This window comes from Macaca mulatta, chromosome 9, assembly GCF_049350105.2.
Source record: "Macaca mulatta isolate MMU2019108-1 chromosome 9, T2T-MMU8v2.0, whole genome shotgun sequence".
NCBI lineage: Eukaryota > Metazoa > Chordata > Mammalia > Primates > Cercopithecidae > Macaca > Macaca mulatta.
The window spans coordinates 115,192,343-115,210,225 of NC_133414.1; the positions used below are offsets into that span (position 1 = coordinate 115,192,343).

At 42.6% G+C, this 17,883-nt stretch overlaps 1 protein-coding gene across 7 annotated transcripts in view; it reads left to right on the top strand.

Annotated features, from left to right (window-relative positions):
• CNNM2 (cyclin and CBS domain divalent metal cation transport mediator 2) overlaps window positions 1-17,883 on the top strand; it is a 166,880-nt gene that overhangs the window by 135,670 nt on the left and 13,327 nt on the right. For 3 of the 7 annotated variants that reach the window (XR_013398353.1, XR_013398352.1, XR_013398351.1), the window contains 4 exons: window positions 1,267-1,410; window positions 5,863-6,000; window positions 6,203-6,267; window positions 8,320-8,489. Coding sequence is in view for 3 of the 7 variants with exons in the window: in XM_077947430.1 (XP_077803556.1) it covers window positions 1,267-1,410; window positions 5,863-6,000; window positions 8,320-8,509; window positions 8,976-9,036 (533 nt within the window). In the remaining 4 variants the exon portion in view is untranslated. Of the gene's footprint in view, window positions 1-1,266; window positions 1,411-5,862; window positions 6,001-6,202; window positions 6,268-8,319; window positions 8,510-8,975; window positions 9,130-17,883 lie in introns of those variants that run through there. The other 4 variants (XR_013398350.1, XM_002808512.4, XM_015148087.3 and 1 more) reach the window with 2 other exon arrangements.

A 17,883-nucleotide genomic window follows, 5' to 3' on the forward strand; every position in this document is an offset into this window, starting at 1 on the left:
TTTATGGCAATTCTCAGGTTGTTATAGAGATTACCAAAAGACATGTACTTGGGTCAGAATTTAATGAAATTAATGTTTACTGCTTCAGCAAGGACTTTTTTTTAAGACAGTGTCGCCGGGCGTGGTGGCTCAAGCCTGTAATCCCAGCACTTTGGAAGGCCGAGACGGGCGGATCACAAGGTCAGGAGATCGAGACCATCCTGGCTAACACGGTGAAACCCCGTCTCTACTAAAAAATACAAAAAAAAAAAAAAAAAAAAAAATTAGCCAGGCGAGGTGGTGGGCGCCTGTAGTCCGCGCCTGTAGTCCCAGCTACTTGGGAGGCTGAGGCAGGAGAATGGCGTAAACCTGGGAGGCAGAGCTTGCAGTGAGCTGAGATCCGGCCACTGTACTCCAGCCTGGGCGACAGAGCGGGACTCCGTCTCAAAAAAAAAAAAAAAAAAAAGGCAGTCTCTTACTCTGTCGCCTAGGCTGGAGTGCAGTGACTCGATCATAGCTCACTGCAGCCTCAAACTCCTGGATCTTCCCACCTCAGCCTCCCAGGAAGCTGGGATCATAGGCGTGCATGTCCAGCTACTTTTTCTGTTTTTTTGTAGAGACATGATCTCACAGTATTACCTAGGCTGATCGTGAACCCCTAGGCTCAAGCAGTCATCCTGCCTGGGCCTCCCAAAGCTCTTGGATTACAGGAGTGAGCCCCCGCTCCCAGCCCAGTACATTTTTAAGAGAAGCTACTTCCTTCCCTTTACTGCATGTGCGTTGTGACAGAGAACAGCGATCACTACGTGCAGCTCGCTCCCACTACCTTCATCTGTGCTAAGGTGCCTTTCACCGTCAGCTCAAATGTCAACACAGTGAAAACGGCCAATAGCATCTTAGTATTCTTATGAAAATAGTTGGGCCTCACGGACCTCCTAGAAGGGTCTTGGGAATCCCTAGGGCACCATGAACTTTGAGAACCACTCTATTTAGGTGGCAGTTGCTGAAAGATTATGTGCCAAGAGACATTACCATTAGGAAGCAGAGAACAATGGTGCAGTGCCATGTATGTCAAGGGTGACACTCTTCTGGCATAACTTTCTGCCTTTTAATGGCTCATGAAGTCCTTCCATTTGTTTGTGATATCTCAGTACAATTTTAAAATGCTGAAACAGAGATTTTGGTAATTCGGCATCTGTGTTTGCTGATGTTTTTACCGTATTACATATAACATGTCATTCAGGAAATTCAGAAAGTCACTTCCTAAACTTTTTATTTTCTCTAAAGGTAAATCCCACCTGGCTATCGTGCAGCGGGTAAATAATGAGGGAGAAGGAGATCCGTTTTATGAAGTTCTGGGAATTGTCACCTTAGAAGATGTGATTGAAGAAATAATCAAATCTGAGATTCTAGATGAAACAGATTTATACAGTAAGTAGCACTGTCTGAGTGTATTTCCCGAAACCTTTGCTTTTTTTGTTGTGCTGTTTGTGAGTCATCTGACAGTTCTCCAGTTGCTGCCTCTGTTTATAATGATACATGACGTGTGTAGGCCGTGCATGACCTGTCGGTATATTCCAATCCCTTTATCAGAAGGAGCATATCCTGTAATGTCAAGCGACAGCATTGTTCTGGCTGCTTCTAACCACTGATGAGGGCATTACTTGTTCTAAACAGAAAACTGCTGTTGGTTTTGAATTTTATTTTACATATGTTAAAAAAAAAAAAAACTCTACTAAAATTTCATTTTATACAACTAGGTATATGGTTTTCAGATAAACTTCTGTTTGTACTTTTCATAACTCAAGTACTCTTTAAAGTGAATGGGAGGCCGGGCACAGTGGCTCACATCTGTAATCCCAGCACTTTAGGAGGCCAAGGCAGGAAAATCACCTGACGTCAGGAGTTTGATACCAGCCTGGCTGACATGGTGAAACCTTGTCTTTACTAAAGATACAAAATTAGCTGGCTATAATGGTAGTGGTGCATGCCTGTAATTCCAGCTGCTGTGGAGGCTGAGGCAGGAGAATTGCTTGAACCGAAGAGACAGGGGTTGCAGTGAGCCAAGGTTGCGCCACTGTACTCCAGCCTGGTTAACAGAGTGAGACTCCGTCTCCAAAAAAAAAAAAAAAAAAAAAAAACCACAACTGAATGGGATTTGTTAAACTTATGGATGACAACTGTTTATACTTTCTTGTTCCAGAATCCTTGGGTCAGGGTTGGAGGTGAGATTTGCAAGTGTAGTTTGCTGGGGCAGCGGGTTGGGGGTGTGGGAAGCAGGATAGGGTAGGGTTCACAGTAAGAATGTGTTTTTCCTGTTCTCTGCTTCTCTGCCTTCTCTTTTGGTGAAGGTGAAAGTGGGGAGTGGCTCAGATCAGGGCAGGGTGAGGTGAGTATGGATACCTTATTTGCCCAGGTGTAGACTTGATCCTGAACTGAGTGTTGAACTGAGTCCTGTCTCATTAAAGTATAAAACATGATTGCTGGACTGTGGATTTTAAATCTTCCTTGGCCGCACCCTTAGCAATGCTCAAGGGTTCCATAAAGCCAGAGATGGCCCAGGCCTGAGATGTTTGGGGGTCCCAGGGGTGGGATAGAGAAAGAGCATCTGGGCTCTGTGTATGCTGCCTGGTTTTAAAGCATGTCTTCCGGAGGGGAAATGGACTATCCCAGCTTCCCAACAAGCTGGTCATTCAGGGTAAAGTCTGCTTTCCTCAAAGCAGGGTGCTTTTTATTCAATACTGCTAGAAGGAAACATCCCACATTTTAAAACTGAGGAAGTTTGGGAGGCCAAGGCCGGCAGATCACAAAGTCAAGAGATCACGACCATCCTGGCCAACATGGTGAAACCCCGTCTCTACTAAAACTACAAAAATTAGCTGGGCGTGGTGGCACGTGCCTGTAGTCCCAGCTACTTGGGAGACTGAGGTAGGACAATCACTTGAACCTGGGAGCCAGAGGTTGCAGTGAGCTGAGATTGTGTCACTGCACTGCAGCCTGGTGACAGAGCAAGACTCTGTCTCAAAAAAAAAAAATTGAGAAAGTCACTGGGCGTGTTGGCTTACCCCTGTAATCCCAGCACTTTGGGAGGCCGAGGCAGGTGGATCACTTGAGGTCAGGAGTTAGAGACCAGCCTGACCAACATGGTGAAACACCGTCTCTACAAAAATACAAAAATTAGCTGGGTGTGGTGGCACGCACCTGTGATCCCAGCTACTCGGGAGGCTGAGGCAGGAGAATCTCTTGAACCTGGGAGATGGAGGTTGCAGTGAGCCAAGATTACACCACTGCACTCCAGCCTGGGCAATAGAGTGAGACTCTCTCAAAATAAATAAATAAATAAATAAAACTGAGAAAGTCTTCCCTGTACCCACAAAAGAAAAAATTTTACATTTAACTAATGACTGTCTTCTGAAAACATATCCTGTTTTATCCTCACATCTGAATAGCGTTCTTAAAAAGCACCCTTTCCCACATCTGTTTTATCCTTTCCTCACTTAGAGGGTCATCAGAGGTCTCAGAGAATATTATTTGTGTGTTTATGTTCTTTTCATCCTTCCTCACAAATGACTATTTAAAAACTGAGTGTGGCCGGGTGCGGTGACTCATACCTGTAATTCCAGCACTTTGGGAGGCTGAGGCAGGTGGATCACAAGGCCAGGAGATTAAGACCATCCTGGTCAACATGGTGAAACCCCATCTCTACTTTAAAAAATACAAAAATTAGCTGGGCGTGGTGGTGTGCACCTGTAGTCCCAGCTGCTCGGGAGGCTGAGGCAGGAGAATCACTTGAACCCTGGAGGCAGAGGTTGCAGCGAGTAGAGGTCACACCACTGCACTCCAGCCTGGTGACAGAGCAAGATTCTGTCTCAAAAAAAAAAAGTGTGTCTCTGTATTTCTTTTTACCCAGGGGTGATACTTAACATTAGAAAGGCGATGTACCATTTAGGAGATCCTGTATTTGCACTTCAGTTTTATACAAATGTTAGTTTAACTTCTTTTAAGCCTTGATTGGACTGATTTCCTACAGAAGTGTTGCCTAATGTTACCTACTGGCTCAAGATGCTGGACTTGTGATTTCACGTATTTCTTTTCTTTTTTTTTTTTGATACTAAGTCTTACTCTATTGCCCAGGCTGGAGTGTACAGTGGCGCGATCTCACCTCACTGCAACCTCCACCTCCCGGGTTCAAGCGAGTCTCCAGCCTCAGCCTCCTGAGTAGCTGGCTGATTTTTATATTTTTAGTAGAGACAGGGTTTCATCATACTGGGGAGACTGGTGTCAAACTCCTGACCTCAAGTGATCCACCTGCCTCGGCCTCCCATAAGTGCTGGGATTATAGGCGTGAGTCACCGTGCCTGGCCAATTTCAGGTATATTCTTGATCTGGATAGAGATTGGGAGTGACAGCTGTTGCCATTAGAATTATTTTTAAATTCTGTATTGATTTCTGCTGTCTAGTTCTCAAAAGAATTGAGGCAGACGAAAAGTAGAAGTTGTGATCGCCTTCTCAGGAAAAGCCTAGTAATCAATCTGTTTTGCTCCATGCAAGAAACAATAATGCAGTGAGTCAGTTATTGGGAAGGAGCAAGCGATTGGGGTCTTGTCTTTAAGCTCTTTTTTTCTTGATCATTACTTTGTCCAGAAAAGTACTTAAAAGATGGTTTTGCAGGAGGTACCTTCTAGGTCAGGAGCTGGCAAACCACAGCCGATGAGTGCCTGTACTCTGCTTCTGTGTGACCTGCAAGCTAAGAATGTCTTTTCACATCTTAAAATTGTTGCAAAATGGCCAGCATGGTGGCTTATGTCTGTAATCCTAGCACTTTGGGAGGCTGAGGCAGGAGGATTGCTTGAACCCAGGAGTTCAATACCAGCCTGGGCAACATAGTGAGACTCTGTCTCTACAAAAAATTTAAAAATTAGCTGGGCATGGTGGCAAACACCTGCAGTCCCAGCTACTTGGGAGGCAGAGGTGAGAGGATCACTTGAGCCTTGGAGATGAGGCTGCTGTGAGCTGCAATTGTGCTGCTGCACTCCAGCCTGGGCAATAAAGCAAGAACCTATCTCAAGAAAAGAAAAAAGAAAAGAAAAAAAAAAACAATTACTTTGTGACGTGCAAAAATTGTATGCAATTCAAATTGCAGTGTTCATAAAGTTTGATTGGAAAACAGCCATGCTCCTTCATCTTTCTAAACAGCAGTGTGGAGACTGTGTAGACCCGCAGAGCCTAAAATATTGACTCCCTGGACCTTTTCAGAGGAAGTTCACGGACCACTGTCCGGATCCCATTCGCATCTGCTTGACCTTGAGGATCTCATGGTCTGGAGTAGCAGTGAAGCAAACAGATATTAAAACACTGCTCTGTGAAAGCATTCTTGTTTGTTTCTTAAGGGGGTTTCATTTGTGTGTTGTCTTTCAGCAGAGGTGAGGGGCCTCTTACAGGTAGGGACACTCCTCCCTTGTGTGTACACAGTGGTGGTCCTTTGCTGGAGTATGGTGACATTGAGCAGCAGTGGACTGTGCACTCCAGGCTGCACGCCCTGTTGCTATATGCTTCTGTGGGTCCTGTGAGAGGCTCTGTCAGCATTTGCCTGATGCTATGCTCACAAGGGCCCTCTGCAGACCTTCCTGAAGTACCTTCACTCATCAGGCTGCCTGTGGTCACTCACTGCGGACTGCGTGGTGCCCAGGCTGCTGTGCTGAGTTGATGAGGATCTGGCCCTCCCTTCCTCCTTCCCTGTGGCATCTATGCCTAGAGCGCCTGCATCTGGAAATACAGTCCAGCCCTTCCAATATATTTTGTCTTTTTCATTCAGAAAGAGCCCTGATCTCATGGGATGCATTTTCTTATTTTTTTTTTTTTCTCTTTTCATTCCTCCCTTAGCTGACAACAGAACAAAAAAGAAAGTAGCTCACCGGGAACGAAAGCAAGATTTTTCTGCCTTTAAGCAGACAGACAGCGAGATGAAGGTTAAAATATCACCACAGCTCCTCCTGGCCATGCACCGTTTCCTAGCAACAGGCAAGTGCAGCTTATCACAGTTTGAGATCTCTACCAACCCTGGAGTGTGTTTCTCACCCACCACTGACTGGGGTGGGCTGGGGGTGGACACTGGGAAATGGGGTGATAAGTAATGCCACTTTTGTGTTTTGTTTTTTGTTTTTTTGTTTTTTTGTTTTGTTTTGTTTTTTTCTTTTTAAATTCTCTCCTCTCCTATGTTCAGTGTCGGCATGAACCCTCTGAGACATTTACCAGGGGTGGACCAGTAACTTAAAATTGGTCTGAAAGGTAAGGATGAATGTTAGTGCCACACTGCATGTGAACAGTAGGCCAGGCCATCTCCTTCCAGCTAGGTCTGTGGGAGAGCCAGCTGGCGGAGCAGGCTGATGGTGCCAGCCTGGCACCAGCTTGTTTGATGGACAATTGAGTCCAGTCTCTCTTCAGCTTGTCCTGGAAGCACAGTTGGACATCAGTGGTAACACAGGGGCTATGATTTGCAAAGAAGAAAACTAGGTTTTCACAATTAAATCTTTATCTTTTATGGTTTTAATGAAATCAAATTCTAAGAACTTTGATATGGATTTCTTGATGGCCTCCTCAGATCAGATTAACTCGAGTCCATTTCAGGAGGCAAGTGTTCATGTTGTTTAAACCACCAACCCAGCCGGCACTGACTGCTCCAGAGAGGTCAACGTTGAATGAACTTAAGATACTGACCAACCCTTCTCCCATCCCCAGATGCTCTCCAGGGTTGAGCTCTGGTGGCCAGGGGAAGTGTGAGAAAGTCTAAAGCATCCATTGGCTTTAGAAGACATCAGTGTCCCTGATAGGCAGCCAGTGCCTTTCATCTGCATGCAGTAGACTTAAACCATGTTTAAAAGAAGGCTAGCCGTAACCACCTGACGGAATGCTGTGTAACTCTTTAAGGTCGCGTTCTCAGAAGCCTGGAAATGCTCAATATAATATTTATCACATTAGAAAATATTCATAACTTAATACAAAGTGAGGAGAAACAATCTAAAACTATGTGTACTTTAAGATTAGAGTTGTGTTTTTGTGTGTACACACATGGATACATGAGCACACGTGCCTAGGCATGGCACTGGAAAGAAATTCTCACTCAATTGCTCAGAATGGTAATCTGAGTGGTTGGCTTATAGATAATTTTTACTTTCTTCTTTTTCTGTATTTTCTAAAATTCCTATAATGACTGTCTTATTACAAAAAAGTCAAGTTAATACAGAACTTACAGCTTTCATAAATACATAATTAGAAAATAACAGACAATGTCTTTCACTTATTATTCTTTTTCTAGTTTTGATAATACTGTTCCTCATCATTTAAGAATCACAAATTAAAACTAAACATCTAGGCCGGGCATGGTGGCTCATTGCCTGTAATCTCAGCTCTTGGGGAGGCCAAGGCAAGCTGATTGCTTGAGACAGTCTGGCCAACATGATGAAACCCTATCTCTACTAAAAATACAAAAATCAGCCAGGCATGGTGGTGGGCGCCTGTAATCCCATTTACACAGGAGGCTGAGGCAGAAGAATCACTTGAACCCGGGAGGTGGCGGTTGCAGTGAGCCGAGATCGCACCACTGCACTCCAGCCTGGGTGACAGATTGAGACTCCTTCTCAAAAAACAAAAAAAAAAAACAAAAAAAAAACACTAAAACTAAATCTCCTACTCTGCTTCTGAGATATCATAGAGTCCAGTTGTAGGATAGCACCCTTCAGTCAGTAATTTTTGTTTTTGTATTTAAAATAAAATTGCTATCTTCGTAAATACTTTTGAACGTTACTTTTTTTTTTTAATTAGCATGTTGATGTGTGCACATGCCCTGCTCTTATTTCCAGTCTCAACCCTCTTTGTTCCCCACATTCCTCGGGGTAGTTGAGTGGGAGAGGGAGACGTGGGGCACCCGTGTGTGTGCGCTGGCACTAACCGCACCCGATGCTCCTGACCTTGGCTTCTTCCTTTGGCTGTTTGTCGACAGTCAGACTGTTATGGCTTGTTGAGGGGCATCCCCCGCACTCAAGGAGCCCGTTTGCGGTTGATTTTCATTTCTGTCAGTCAAATTAGTGTAGTTTTATGAGGACTGAAGTCCATGACGGGTTGAAAAGGAAAGAAGTAAAAGGAAAAAACGTGAGAATTCAGCACTTTCTAATTTCTCCCAGGTAATCTGTCCCCAGTGGATCACCAAACGGAAGCCTCATCCATCCAAATACTATCACTTTGATTCCAAGTATTCTTATCTAAACACCTCAATTACTATTAATAGTATAATTTTTCTCCCTCCGTTTGAAATGTAATATCAAGTTGTGTTTATATCTATAGAAGTAGAAGCATTTAGCCCATCCCAGATGTCAGAGAAGATCCTTCTAAGGCTGCTAAAGCACCCCAATGTCATCCAGGAACTGAAGTATGATGAGAAGAACAAGAAAGCCCCTGAATACTACCTCTACCAGCGCAACAAGCCAGTAGACTACTTCGTTCTCATTCTGCAGGTCAGAAGAATTATTCAATAGTGGTTTGCTCTCCCTGAGTATCCATCTTTCAGTTTGGTGTAAGTGAATGGGTGTCACCGTGTACATACTGAACCCTTTCTATAGGGGGCAGCCTTAGACATGGGATAATTTCATCTTCCTGTTTTCGTATCTTTAAAGTAATTCTAATTAAAGCATTGCCAATAGTTACTTTAATTTTCAATACTAAAAGGTACTTTGACTGGGTGCAGTGGCACATACCTGTAATTCCATCACTTTGAGAGGCCAAGGTGGGAGGATTGCTTGAGGACAGGAGTTCAAGACCAGCCTGGGCAACATGGTGAGACCCCTGTCACTACAAAAAATTTAAAAATGAGCTGGATGTGGTGGCATGCACCTGTGGTCCCAGCTACTTGGGAGGCTGAGACAGGGGGCAGTGGGCGGGGGGATTGCTTGAGCCCAGGAGGTTGCCATGTTTGTACCACTGCACTCTAGCCTGGGTGACAGCAAAACCCTGTCTCAAAAAAAAAAAAAAAAAAAAAAAAAAAAGTTGGTGGGATGCACTTAGTGATTGAGTTCGATGAAAATGGTGAATTCAATTGTTAGTATTTTTTGAAGAGTTTGGGAGAGTTTACCAGTACATGTCCAGATCTCAGTGGGTGTTTGAAATTTAAGTGTCATGGTTCTTTGGTCCTTTTTCCATCCTTTTTTCCATCCTTCATTAGGACTTAAGTTTATACAGCTTCTTAGAGATACCTTAGCATCTCTTCCATTAACACCACCAAAATAATCCATTTGTTGCTGTTTTTATTCCTGGTTACCAACCAAACTGTTTTATAGAGGAACTGATAGGATAATTACAGCCTCTTACAGCAGGGTAGCTAATTCCTTCTCACTGTAACATAATTCAGTAGATGAGGTGGGAAGGTCAGTTCATTCTGAACTTCCTTTGAGTGGCTTTGGTGTGGGTTGACAGGAGTCCTTGTTTTATCACAGTCTCACTTAATAGAGCTCTATCCTTGGCATGGAGGCCAAAGTGGATATTAGTCGATAAAATGCTAATGTGATCAAATGTGTAGATTCAAACTTGGGAAAGTGTTGTGTTCATGTGACCCTGTGTTTGGGCAGCATTGTGGTGTCTGGAAGCAGGAGTGAGGAGTAGGAAAATGCCAAGGGTTAGCTAATTGCATGTCACTTTCTTACAGTCCTTCTTAGAAACTTCTGTTTGCGAGTTTACTAATTTAGTACCCTGATTCATCTTCTAAATTTAGTTTTCCTCAATTGTTTTTTTTTTTTTCCTCTCTGGAGATATATAAGCTTGAAACTCTGAGTGCACTGTTGGGAATTTAGTTTATTTACTGCGGTAAGGGAATAAAACATTCATGTTTCTCATAAGTGTGAGATGTGAATATTCCTTAAGCCTGAAGAAACTGGATACATTGAAGACTATCACAGGAGGAATTGGAAGATTGACATTGTGAATTTCAGTGGTAATATTAGAAACGATGTGGTTTTCAGTTGTCTCCTTTTGTACAGTTAGAGTTTATGAAGTTGTGATTCAGTAATGCTTTATTGCTATATAAGAAAGCCATGGGTCTAAAAATCTTACGGAAAGGGGACTTCATAATCTCTGTCCGTTTACAAGTAAATCTTTTAAGATATTTTTGATAAGACATGTATATTTACCTGTGTTTGTATACCAATTTGTGTTAAATACATATAGAAAGGTGACAAGTTTTTTGAACTGTTAGGCTGATAATGCCATGGGGGTTTTATAAGTAGTGTGTATATGTTTGATGAACAGGACTTACGGAGATGTTTGGTGAAAAACATGATCTTGCAGACAGACAATTATCTAAGGTACGAAGAGAAGAGCAAAATGAAACACCCTCACAGTTTTGGTCAATCTGGCATAGTTGCCATCATTACAAAGCATATTCTACATAATATGTCACTGAGCCAACACTGGAAGTTCCTGCCACTTTAGGGAGCATGTTCCACTTTTTTTCATTTTTATTTTTTTATTTTTTTATTTTTTTTTGAGATAGAATCTCGCTCTGTCACCCAGGCTAGAGTGCGATGGTGTGATCTAGGCTCACTGCAACCTCCGCTTCCCAAATTTAAGCAATTCTCCTGCCTCAAGCTCCCAGGTAGTTGGGATTACAGGCATGCTCCACCACACCTGGCTAATTTTTGTATTTTTAGTCGAGATGGGGTTTCACCTTGTTGGCCAGGCTGGTCTTGAACTCCTGACCTCAAGTGATCCACCCGCCTCGGCCTCTCAAAGCACTGGGATTACAGGCATGAGCCACCGTGTCTGGCCTCCGCTGCATTTCAGGAGCACTAAATAAGAAGGAAGCAGTAGTATCTGCCTTCCCCTTCCTGGCCTCAGTGCCGGTGAGATGCTCTCCCTTCAGGAAAAAACCCTCCTTCAGGAAAAAACCCTTTAAGTAACTGATAGGAATATAATTGTAAATAGAAACACATCATTTTTTAGTTTAGGTCCTAGATAAGATAAATTCCAAATTATTCAAGGAAAATGACCCAAGTAAACAAGAGTATTTTTTAAGTTACCATGTATATACCTCCCACTACATATGCATAAAAAAGCCAAAACTTCAAGTTATCTTAAAAAGTAGATCTTGACACTAAAATGCATTTCAGAAGCAATAAAGACAGTTAAAAGCACCGTAAATCATGGAAAAAACTTTATTGGCTCTACATGCTTTAAATAACAAAATACATATGTAAGTAGAAATAGGAACATAATTTTGGTGGAAGTGTTTTTTACACCATCATAAAAGATCAGGCATACTGAAAAAAGTCAGTTTTAAACTGAATAACTCGTAAAATAGAATTAACAGATTTAGAGAAAATTAAACATAAGCTTTTTTGAAAGTATATTTCTCTTGATTATGTGGGCTGGGTGTGGTGGCTCATACCTATAATCCCAGCACTTTGGGAGGTCAAGATAGGAGGATCGTTTGAGGATCGTTTAAGGCCAGAAGTTTGACATCAGCCTGGGCTACAGAGCAAGATCCCCTTCTCTACAAAAATTTTTTTAAAAATTAGCCGGGCTTGGTGACCTGTGCCTATAGTCCCAGCTACTCAGGAGGCTGAGGCAGGATTGCTTAAGCCCAGGTGTTCGAGGCTGCAGTGAGCTATGATGGTGCTACTGTACTCCAGCCTGGGTGAAAGAGTGAGAATGTCTCAATAAAAAAGCTATGTGACTCATAAAATTGATCATTTATCATGTTACAGTGTACATGCTAGTAAATACAAAAAGAAATTTCATAAAACTACCTAAATCGATCATAATGAAATAAAATTAGAAATAAAAAATACATAAAAGTGCTGGGTGTGGTGGCTCATGCCTGTAATCCCAGAACTTTGGGAGGTTGAGGTGTGTGGATCACTTGAGTCCAGGAGTTCAAGACCAGCCTGGGCAACATGGTGAAACCCTGTCTCTACAAAAATACAAACATTAGCTAGGAGTGGTGGCTGCTACTCGGGAGGCTGAGGTGGGAGAATCGCTTGAGCCTGGCAGGCAGAGGTTGCAGTGAGCCGAGATGGTGCCACTGCACTCCAGCCTGAGGGACAGAGTGAGACCCCATCTCCAAAAAAATAAGATAAATTTAAAGAAAAGGCCATATATTAAAAAATACTAAGCCATGTTAAAATTGTGATAAATTCTTTTATGTAGGCTTATATTCAAGACACAGAACACAGTGTATAATGTCCTCTCATTTTTGTAAAAGAAATAAACATGCATCTACATGAATTATCTTCAGAAGGTTACCCAAGAAACTGGTAACAGCAAGTCTCTCTAAGGAGGCAACTTGGAAGGCTGGAAATAGGGTGGAAGGAAGACTGCCTTCTTCCTTGTATAGTTTAACTTTCTCACCTCATGCATGTGCTATTTAAGTAATTTTAAAATAGAGCTAACGGCAAAATAAAAGTCCTAAATAGCAACTGAGTTAGAGAAAACATATAGAATGTAATAAAATATATATAGTATTACCATAAAAGTCTATTTTTAAATAATGTAAATACCATATAGGTGGTCTGTCAGTTTTAAGAAATCTTATTCCTCTAAGTACTTAAAAAGAAAATAGAGAACTATAATTATGTGAAAAAAGAGCAAAGCAGCAAACTAAAAAATAACAAATTAGTAAAGATTGTTAAACTGGCCAGGCGTGGTGGCTCACGCCTGTAATCCCAGCACTTTGGGAGGCTGAGGCAGGCGGATCACTTGAGGTCAGGAATTTGACACCAGCCTGGCAAACATGGTGAAACCCCGTCTCTACTAAAAATGCAAAAATTAGCTGGATGTGTTGGCGTGCACCTGTGGTCCCAGCTACTCAGGAAGCTGAGGCCCAAGAATCACTTGAACCCAGAAGGCGGAGGTTGCAGTGAGCCAAGATCGCGCCACTGTGCTCCAGCCTGGGCAACAGAGTGAGACTCTGTCTCAAAAAATATATAATAATAATAATAATAATAATTTAAAATTGAAAATGCCTTATAACCCATAAATACAATCAAGATTTGGCTCTTTAAAAATGTCAACAAAGTCAGTCTTCTATTGGCATAATTGATGTGATAAAAGATAAAAGTTCTCTGCTTCCCCATAAAAGCAGCTAGAATAAAAGGATTTGCTAGAAAAAATATTCAATCTTCAAAAAACTCACAATTTCTATATTATAGAACAAGATGGCATGATAGTCAATTGCATTCTTTAAGGGTGATATGGGCTTAATCCTAAATCCTAAGATCTGATAATATAGGCCAATCTCACTTGTCAACATTGATATAGAATTTCTAAATAATATGGTAGCAGATAGCAACACACACCCAGGGTTACTGACTTGTGGCAGCGACTGAACTGGATTTGTTTTAGGAATGCAGTGCCAGTTTAAGAACAACAAAACCAAAATATGTCACATTAATTGGGAAAGTAGTAAAAAAAATTCTGATTTATATCAGTAGCTGTCAGAAAGACAGTTGACAAAGTTAAGCATCTATTACTGATTTTAGAAGACAGATACCCCATCCCTTCACATTTTTAACTGTGAATGGTGGACAAAAAAGAAAAAGTACAATAAATCATATCCTAAACTGGCAGCTTCCCATCTAAATAAATCATTGCTTTACAAAGGTATCTATGCAAATATATTTATAGCAAATCTATTAACTATAAAATAGTAGAAACAGTTCATATCTTTTTTTTTTTTTTTTTTTTTGAGACGGAGTCTCGCCCTGTTGCCCAGGCTGGAATGCAGTGGTGCAATCTCAGCTTACTGCAACCTCCGCCTCCCGGGTTCAAGTGATTCTCCTGCCCCAGCCTCCCAAGTAGCTGGGATTACAGGCATGTGCCACTACGCCCAGCTAATTTTTGTATTTTTAGTGGAGACGGGGTTTCACTATGTTGGTCAGGCTGGTCTCGAACTCTTGACCTCGTGATCCGCCCACCTTGGCCTCCAAAGTGCTGGGATTACAGGCGTGAGCCACTATACCCAGCCCAGTTCATATCTAACTAATTAAAGTGAGATGATGATAATATGAGGGATCACTATGTAGTAATGGAAGAAGTGGAAAGCATGTGCAAAAATGTCAAGTAAAAAAGTGTGTTCACAGTGATTATAACTGTTATGAACCATTTTCCTAATAAAAGTAGAGCAATAGGCTGGGCGTGACGGCTCACACCTGTTAATCCCAGCACTTTGGGAGGCTGAGGCGGGTGGATCACTTGAGGTCAGACTGGCCAGTGTGGTGAAACCCTGTCTCTACTAGAAATACAAAAAAAAGCCAGGCATGGTGGTGCATGCCTGTAGTCCCAGCTACTTGGGAGGCTGAGACAGGAGGATCGCTTGAACCTGGGAGGCTGAGGTTGCAGTGAGCCAAGATCATGTCACTACACTCTAGCCTGGGTGACAGAGGGAAACTCCGTCTAAAAAAAAAAAAAAAGTAATAGATCATTGTATAATTTATGCAGTTGGTGAGGATTTGTTGGTTCTTTGGGGAGTAAAATGTCTAAATGAGCTAATAAAAAATAACATGATTGCTTTTCCACAGCACATAACCAGATTATAATTTAGGAAACATAAAGAATAACTAAGAAATACGTGAAAACATAAGGAAAACAAAAGAAATACCTGTTTTATTTGCCATTACATAACCTACAGAAAGGAATACTTCCCCCCCCCCCGGAGTTAATTTTTTTTATTGGTTTCATGCCCCAAATTAATGTTCCTCCTTCCCTCTCCCTCTGCCTCATTCCCTGTGCCTCATTCCTTCTGCCTGCCTCCCACTTCATCCACACTTATTTTTTTTTTTTTGAGATGGAGTCTTGCTCTGTCGCCAGGTTGGAATGCAGTGGCGCGATTTCGGCTCACTGGAACCTCTGACTCCCTGCCTGGTTCAAACGATTCTCCTGCCTCAGCCTCCTGAGTAGCTGGGATTACAGGCATGCACCACCATGCCTGGCTAATTTTGTATTTTAGTGGAGACGGGGTTTTTCCATGTTGGCCAGGATGGTGTCGATCTTTGACTTCATGATCTGCCTGTCTCGGCCTCCCAAAGTGCGGGGATTACAGGTGGGAGCCACTGTGCCCGGCCCATCCACACTCTTTTTTTAGAGCATCTGACATGGATTCAAAAGGGACTTTTCCCTATAAACAGAGGTCGTCCTCTTGTGGAGATGGCAGGGGGCATCTTAGATTTATACAGCCCTTGACAATGCTTAGTATGCCTTCACCCTTCACCTGATATGGGAAGGAGAATTTAAGCTTTTAATAGCAACCTCCTCATGGGTTTTTAAGTTGCATGGTCTGTGTACCCCATTGCAGTAACGGATCCTCAATCTTGAGTCAAGCACAGATAACACACCCATTTTACTTGGACACCCAGCATTGAAACTTTTAAAATTGTACTACTTAAGTATATGTCAATGTAAAATTGACTAGGTATAAGCTCCCTTTGCTTTAGAACTCTCATATAGAACTATAAACCAAAACTATTAAATGAATAAACTCTCAATGTGTAGGTGATATTTGGCTGATCCGGAAGGGCCCTGTCCCAGGGCTGTGGAGGGCTGCTGCAGTGCAAGCTCCCTTGCAGTCAGCACACCTGGGCCTTTGTGTGTCCAAGATGACCGCACCCTCCAGCCCTTTGCCAAATCTGAGCTACTTTGAATGTTTCTATGGTGTGTTGTGCTATAATTTGGCCTCCACTGGGTGTGACTGAATTACTTCCCTGTTAAATCCCACTCTGTTTCCTACTCATTAGCTTAGTGCTTCTCACAGTTTAATGTGCAGAGAATTCACCTGTGGGTCTTGTTGAACTGCAGATCCTTCAGTACGAGATGAATGCTTCAGTAGGTCTGGGGTGGAGTCTGAGATGCTGCGTTACCAGCAAGCTCCCAGCTGACAGTAGCAAGGCTTAGCTGTGATGCTCCAAGTAATACCACGTGGCACTAGAGTGGCCAAGGTGGCTGCTGGCACATCTGGTGGTAGCACTTGATTGGAAAATGGTCAGTCAGATGGTCCAAAATGTGTCTAGATTAATTTTAACTATCAACATTTTGAAAAGTAAATTTAGCAAACTTGCTGAGTCTGGCCATTCCATCACAGGCTCCAGATTGAAAGCATTGCTAGAGAGTGTTGGGGCACCAGGTCTCCCCAGGCTTTGAGTGGGCATCTTTGGGTGCTGCCACCCCTCTCGGTTAATACAACCCAGTCTCTGTGCCCCTGGCATCTCATCACCTCCTTTCAGGAGTCAGGCCCCCCTGAATACTTTGTGATGGCGATTTGAAAAACAAGACAGTGAGCGGGAGACCAGGTGGCCGCTCAGCATGTGGCACATGGGGAAGTCCCACCTCGGAGCGCATGCACTGATCCTCTGGTTGGCGCTGTTTGCACCAGTGTGGTTGGGCCCATGCTGGCTAGGGAAGCTTAGGATTCCACTTTGAAGCCAGGCGTGGCACGGGCTGTTGAGTAGGTTGTGGACACTTAGAAACTTTGAGAAGAGGTTATCTGATACCTTTGTCCAAAGAAGGGCAGGATGCTGTGAGAGATACTTTACTCAGGAAGCCAACTTTGCTGGTCCAGTGAGGCCTTCTTCCAAGGTAGTCAGTTTATAAGCACGAAGCCCTACTTCCCTCTGGGAATTCTTGGAATTCATCATGTCCTGTCCTGGTTTTTTTGGTGATACGCTTGACTAGAGTAAACTTACAAATGTTTCAAAAGTAAAATCAATATGTAGCTTCCTTATATGGAAAAAGTTGTTATCTGAAAAGATACCTAATTAATCTCAAGCCAGGTAAGCCATCTCCTCCTGGGCCCTAATTTGTATAGTGGTAAGGTTATTTGAAAATGATTGTTTTTTGGAACCACTAACACGTAAATGAATAAGATATGTTTACCGGATGTTTTTAAAACTTGCCTGCCAGAAAAGTTTAAATCCTATAGAGAGGGATGCAGAGGGGTGGGCAGGTTTGAAAACTCTTGGAATTGTAGAGTCATAGAATGCTCTTATAGAACTGAAAGAGCTGCAGGTACCCTTTAATCTATTGCAATTTTTAATGAAGTAAAATTACTCTAATGTGATAACTCTTCCTAAGTGCTGAGATATTTTTAACAAAGTTTTTGTCAGTTTGAGGCAGAATGAGAAAAATGCAGTTGCAATGAGCTTTTCATAAAGCTATGTGTATTCAGTTTGAAGACCTGTTACTCTGAAATGATATATTTTCTAAATTTGAGGGGTTAAATGTCTGGTCTTTTATGAAATGATGGTAACAGTAGATAGCTAGGTTTTGAGTTTTTTTTTTTTTTTTTTTTTTTTTTCCCTGAGACAGTGCCTCACTATTTCGCCCAGGCTGGTCTTGAGCTCCCGACCTCAAGCAATCCTGCTGCCTCAGCCTCCCCAGTAACTGGGATTACAGGTGTGAGCCACTGTGCCTGGCAATAGTTGTGTTTTTTTAAATAAATACCTTTATTTTGCCCAGGCACAGTGGCTCATGCCTGTAATCCCAACACTTTGGGAGACCGAGGAGGGAGGAGCAGCCAGGAGTTCAAGACCAGCCTGAGAAACATAGTGAGACCCTGTCTCTATGAAAAAAATAGAAAAAATTATTTGGGCATGGTGGTGCACGCCTGTAGTGCCAGCTGCTCAGGAGGCTGAGTTATAAGCATTGCTTGAGCTCTAGAGTTCAAGGCTGCAGGATTCTTACCGCAGGTGCAGTGAGCTGTGATTGCACCACTGTACTCCAGCCTGGGTGACAGAGCAAGACCCTGTCTGAAAAAAATAAATTTTAAAACCATCTTTATGAAAAACAAATTTGGCAACCCCATGTCTTTCCCTGTATCTGTCTTTGTAGAGGTGTGTCTTACTGGCCATTAGGATGGAAATGTCTAGGAAT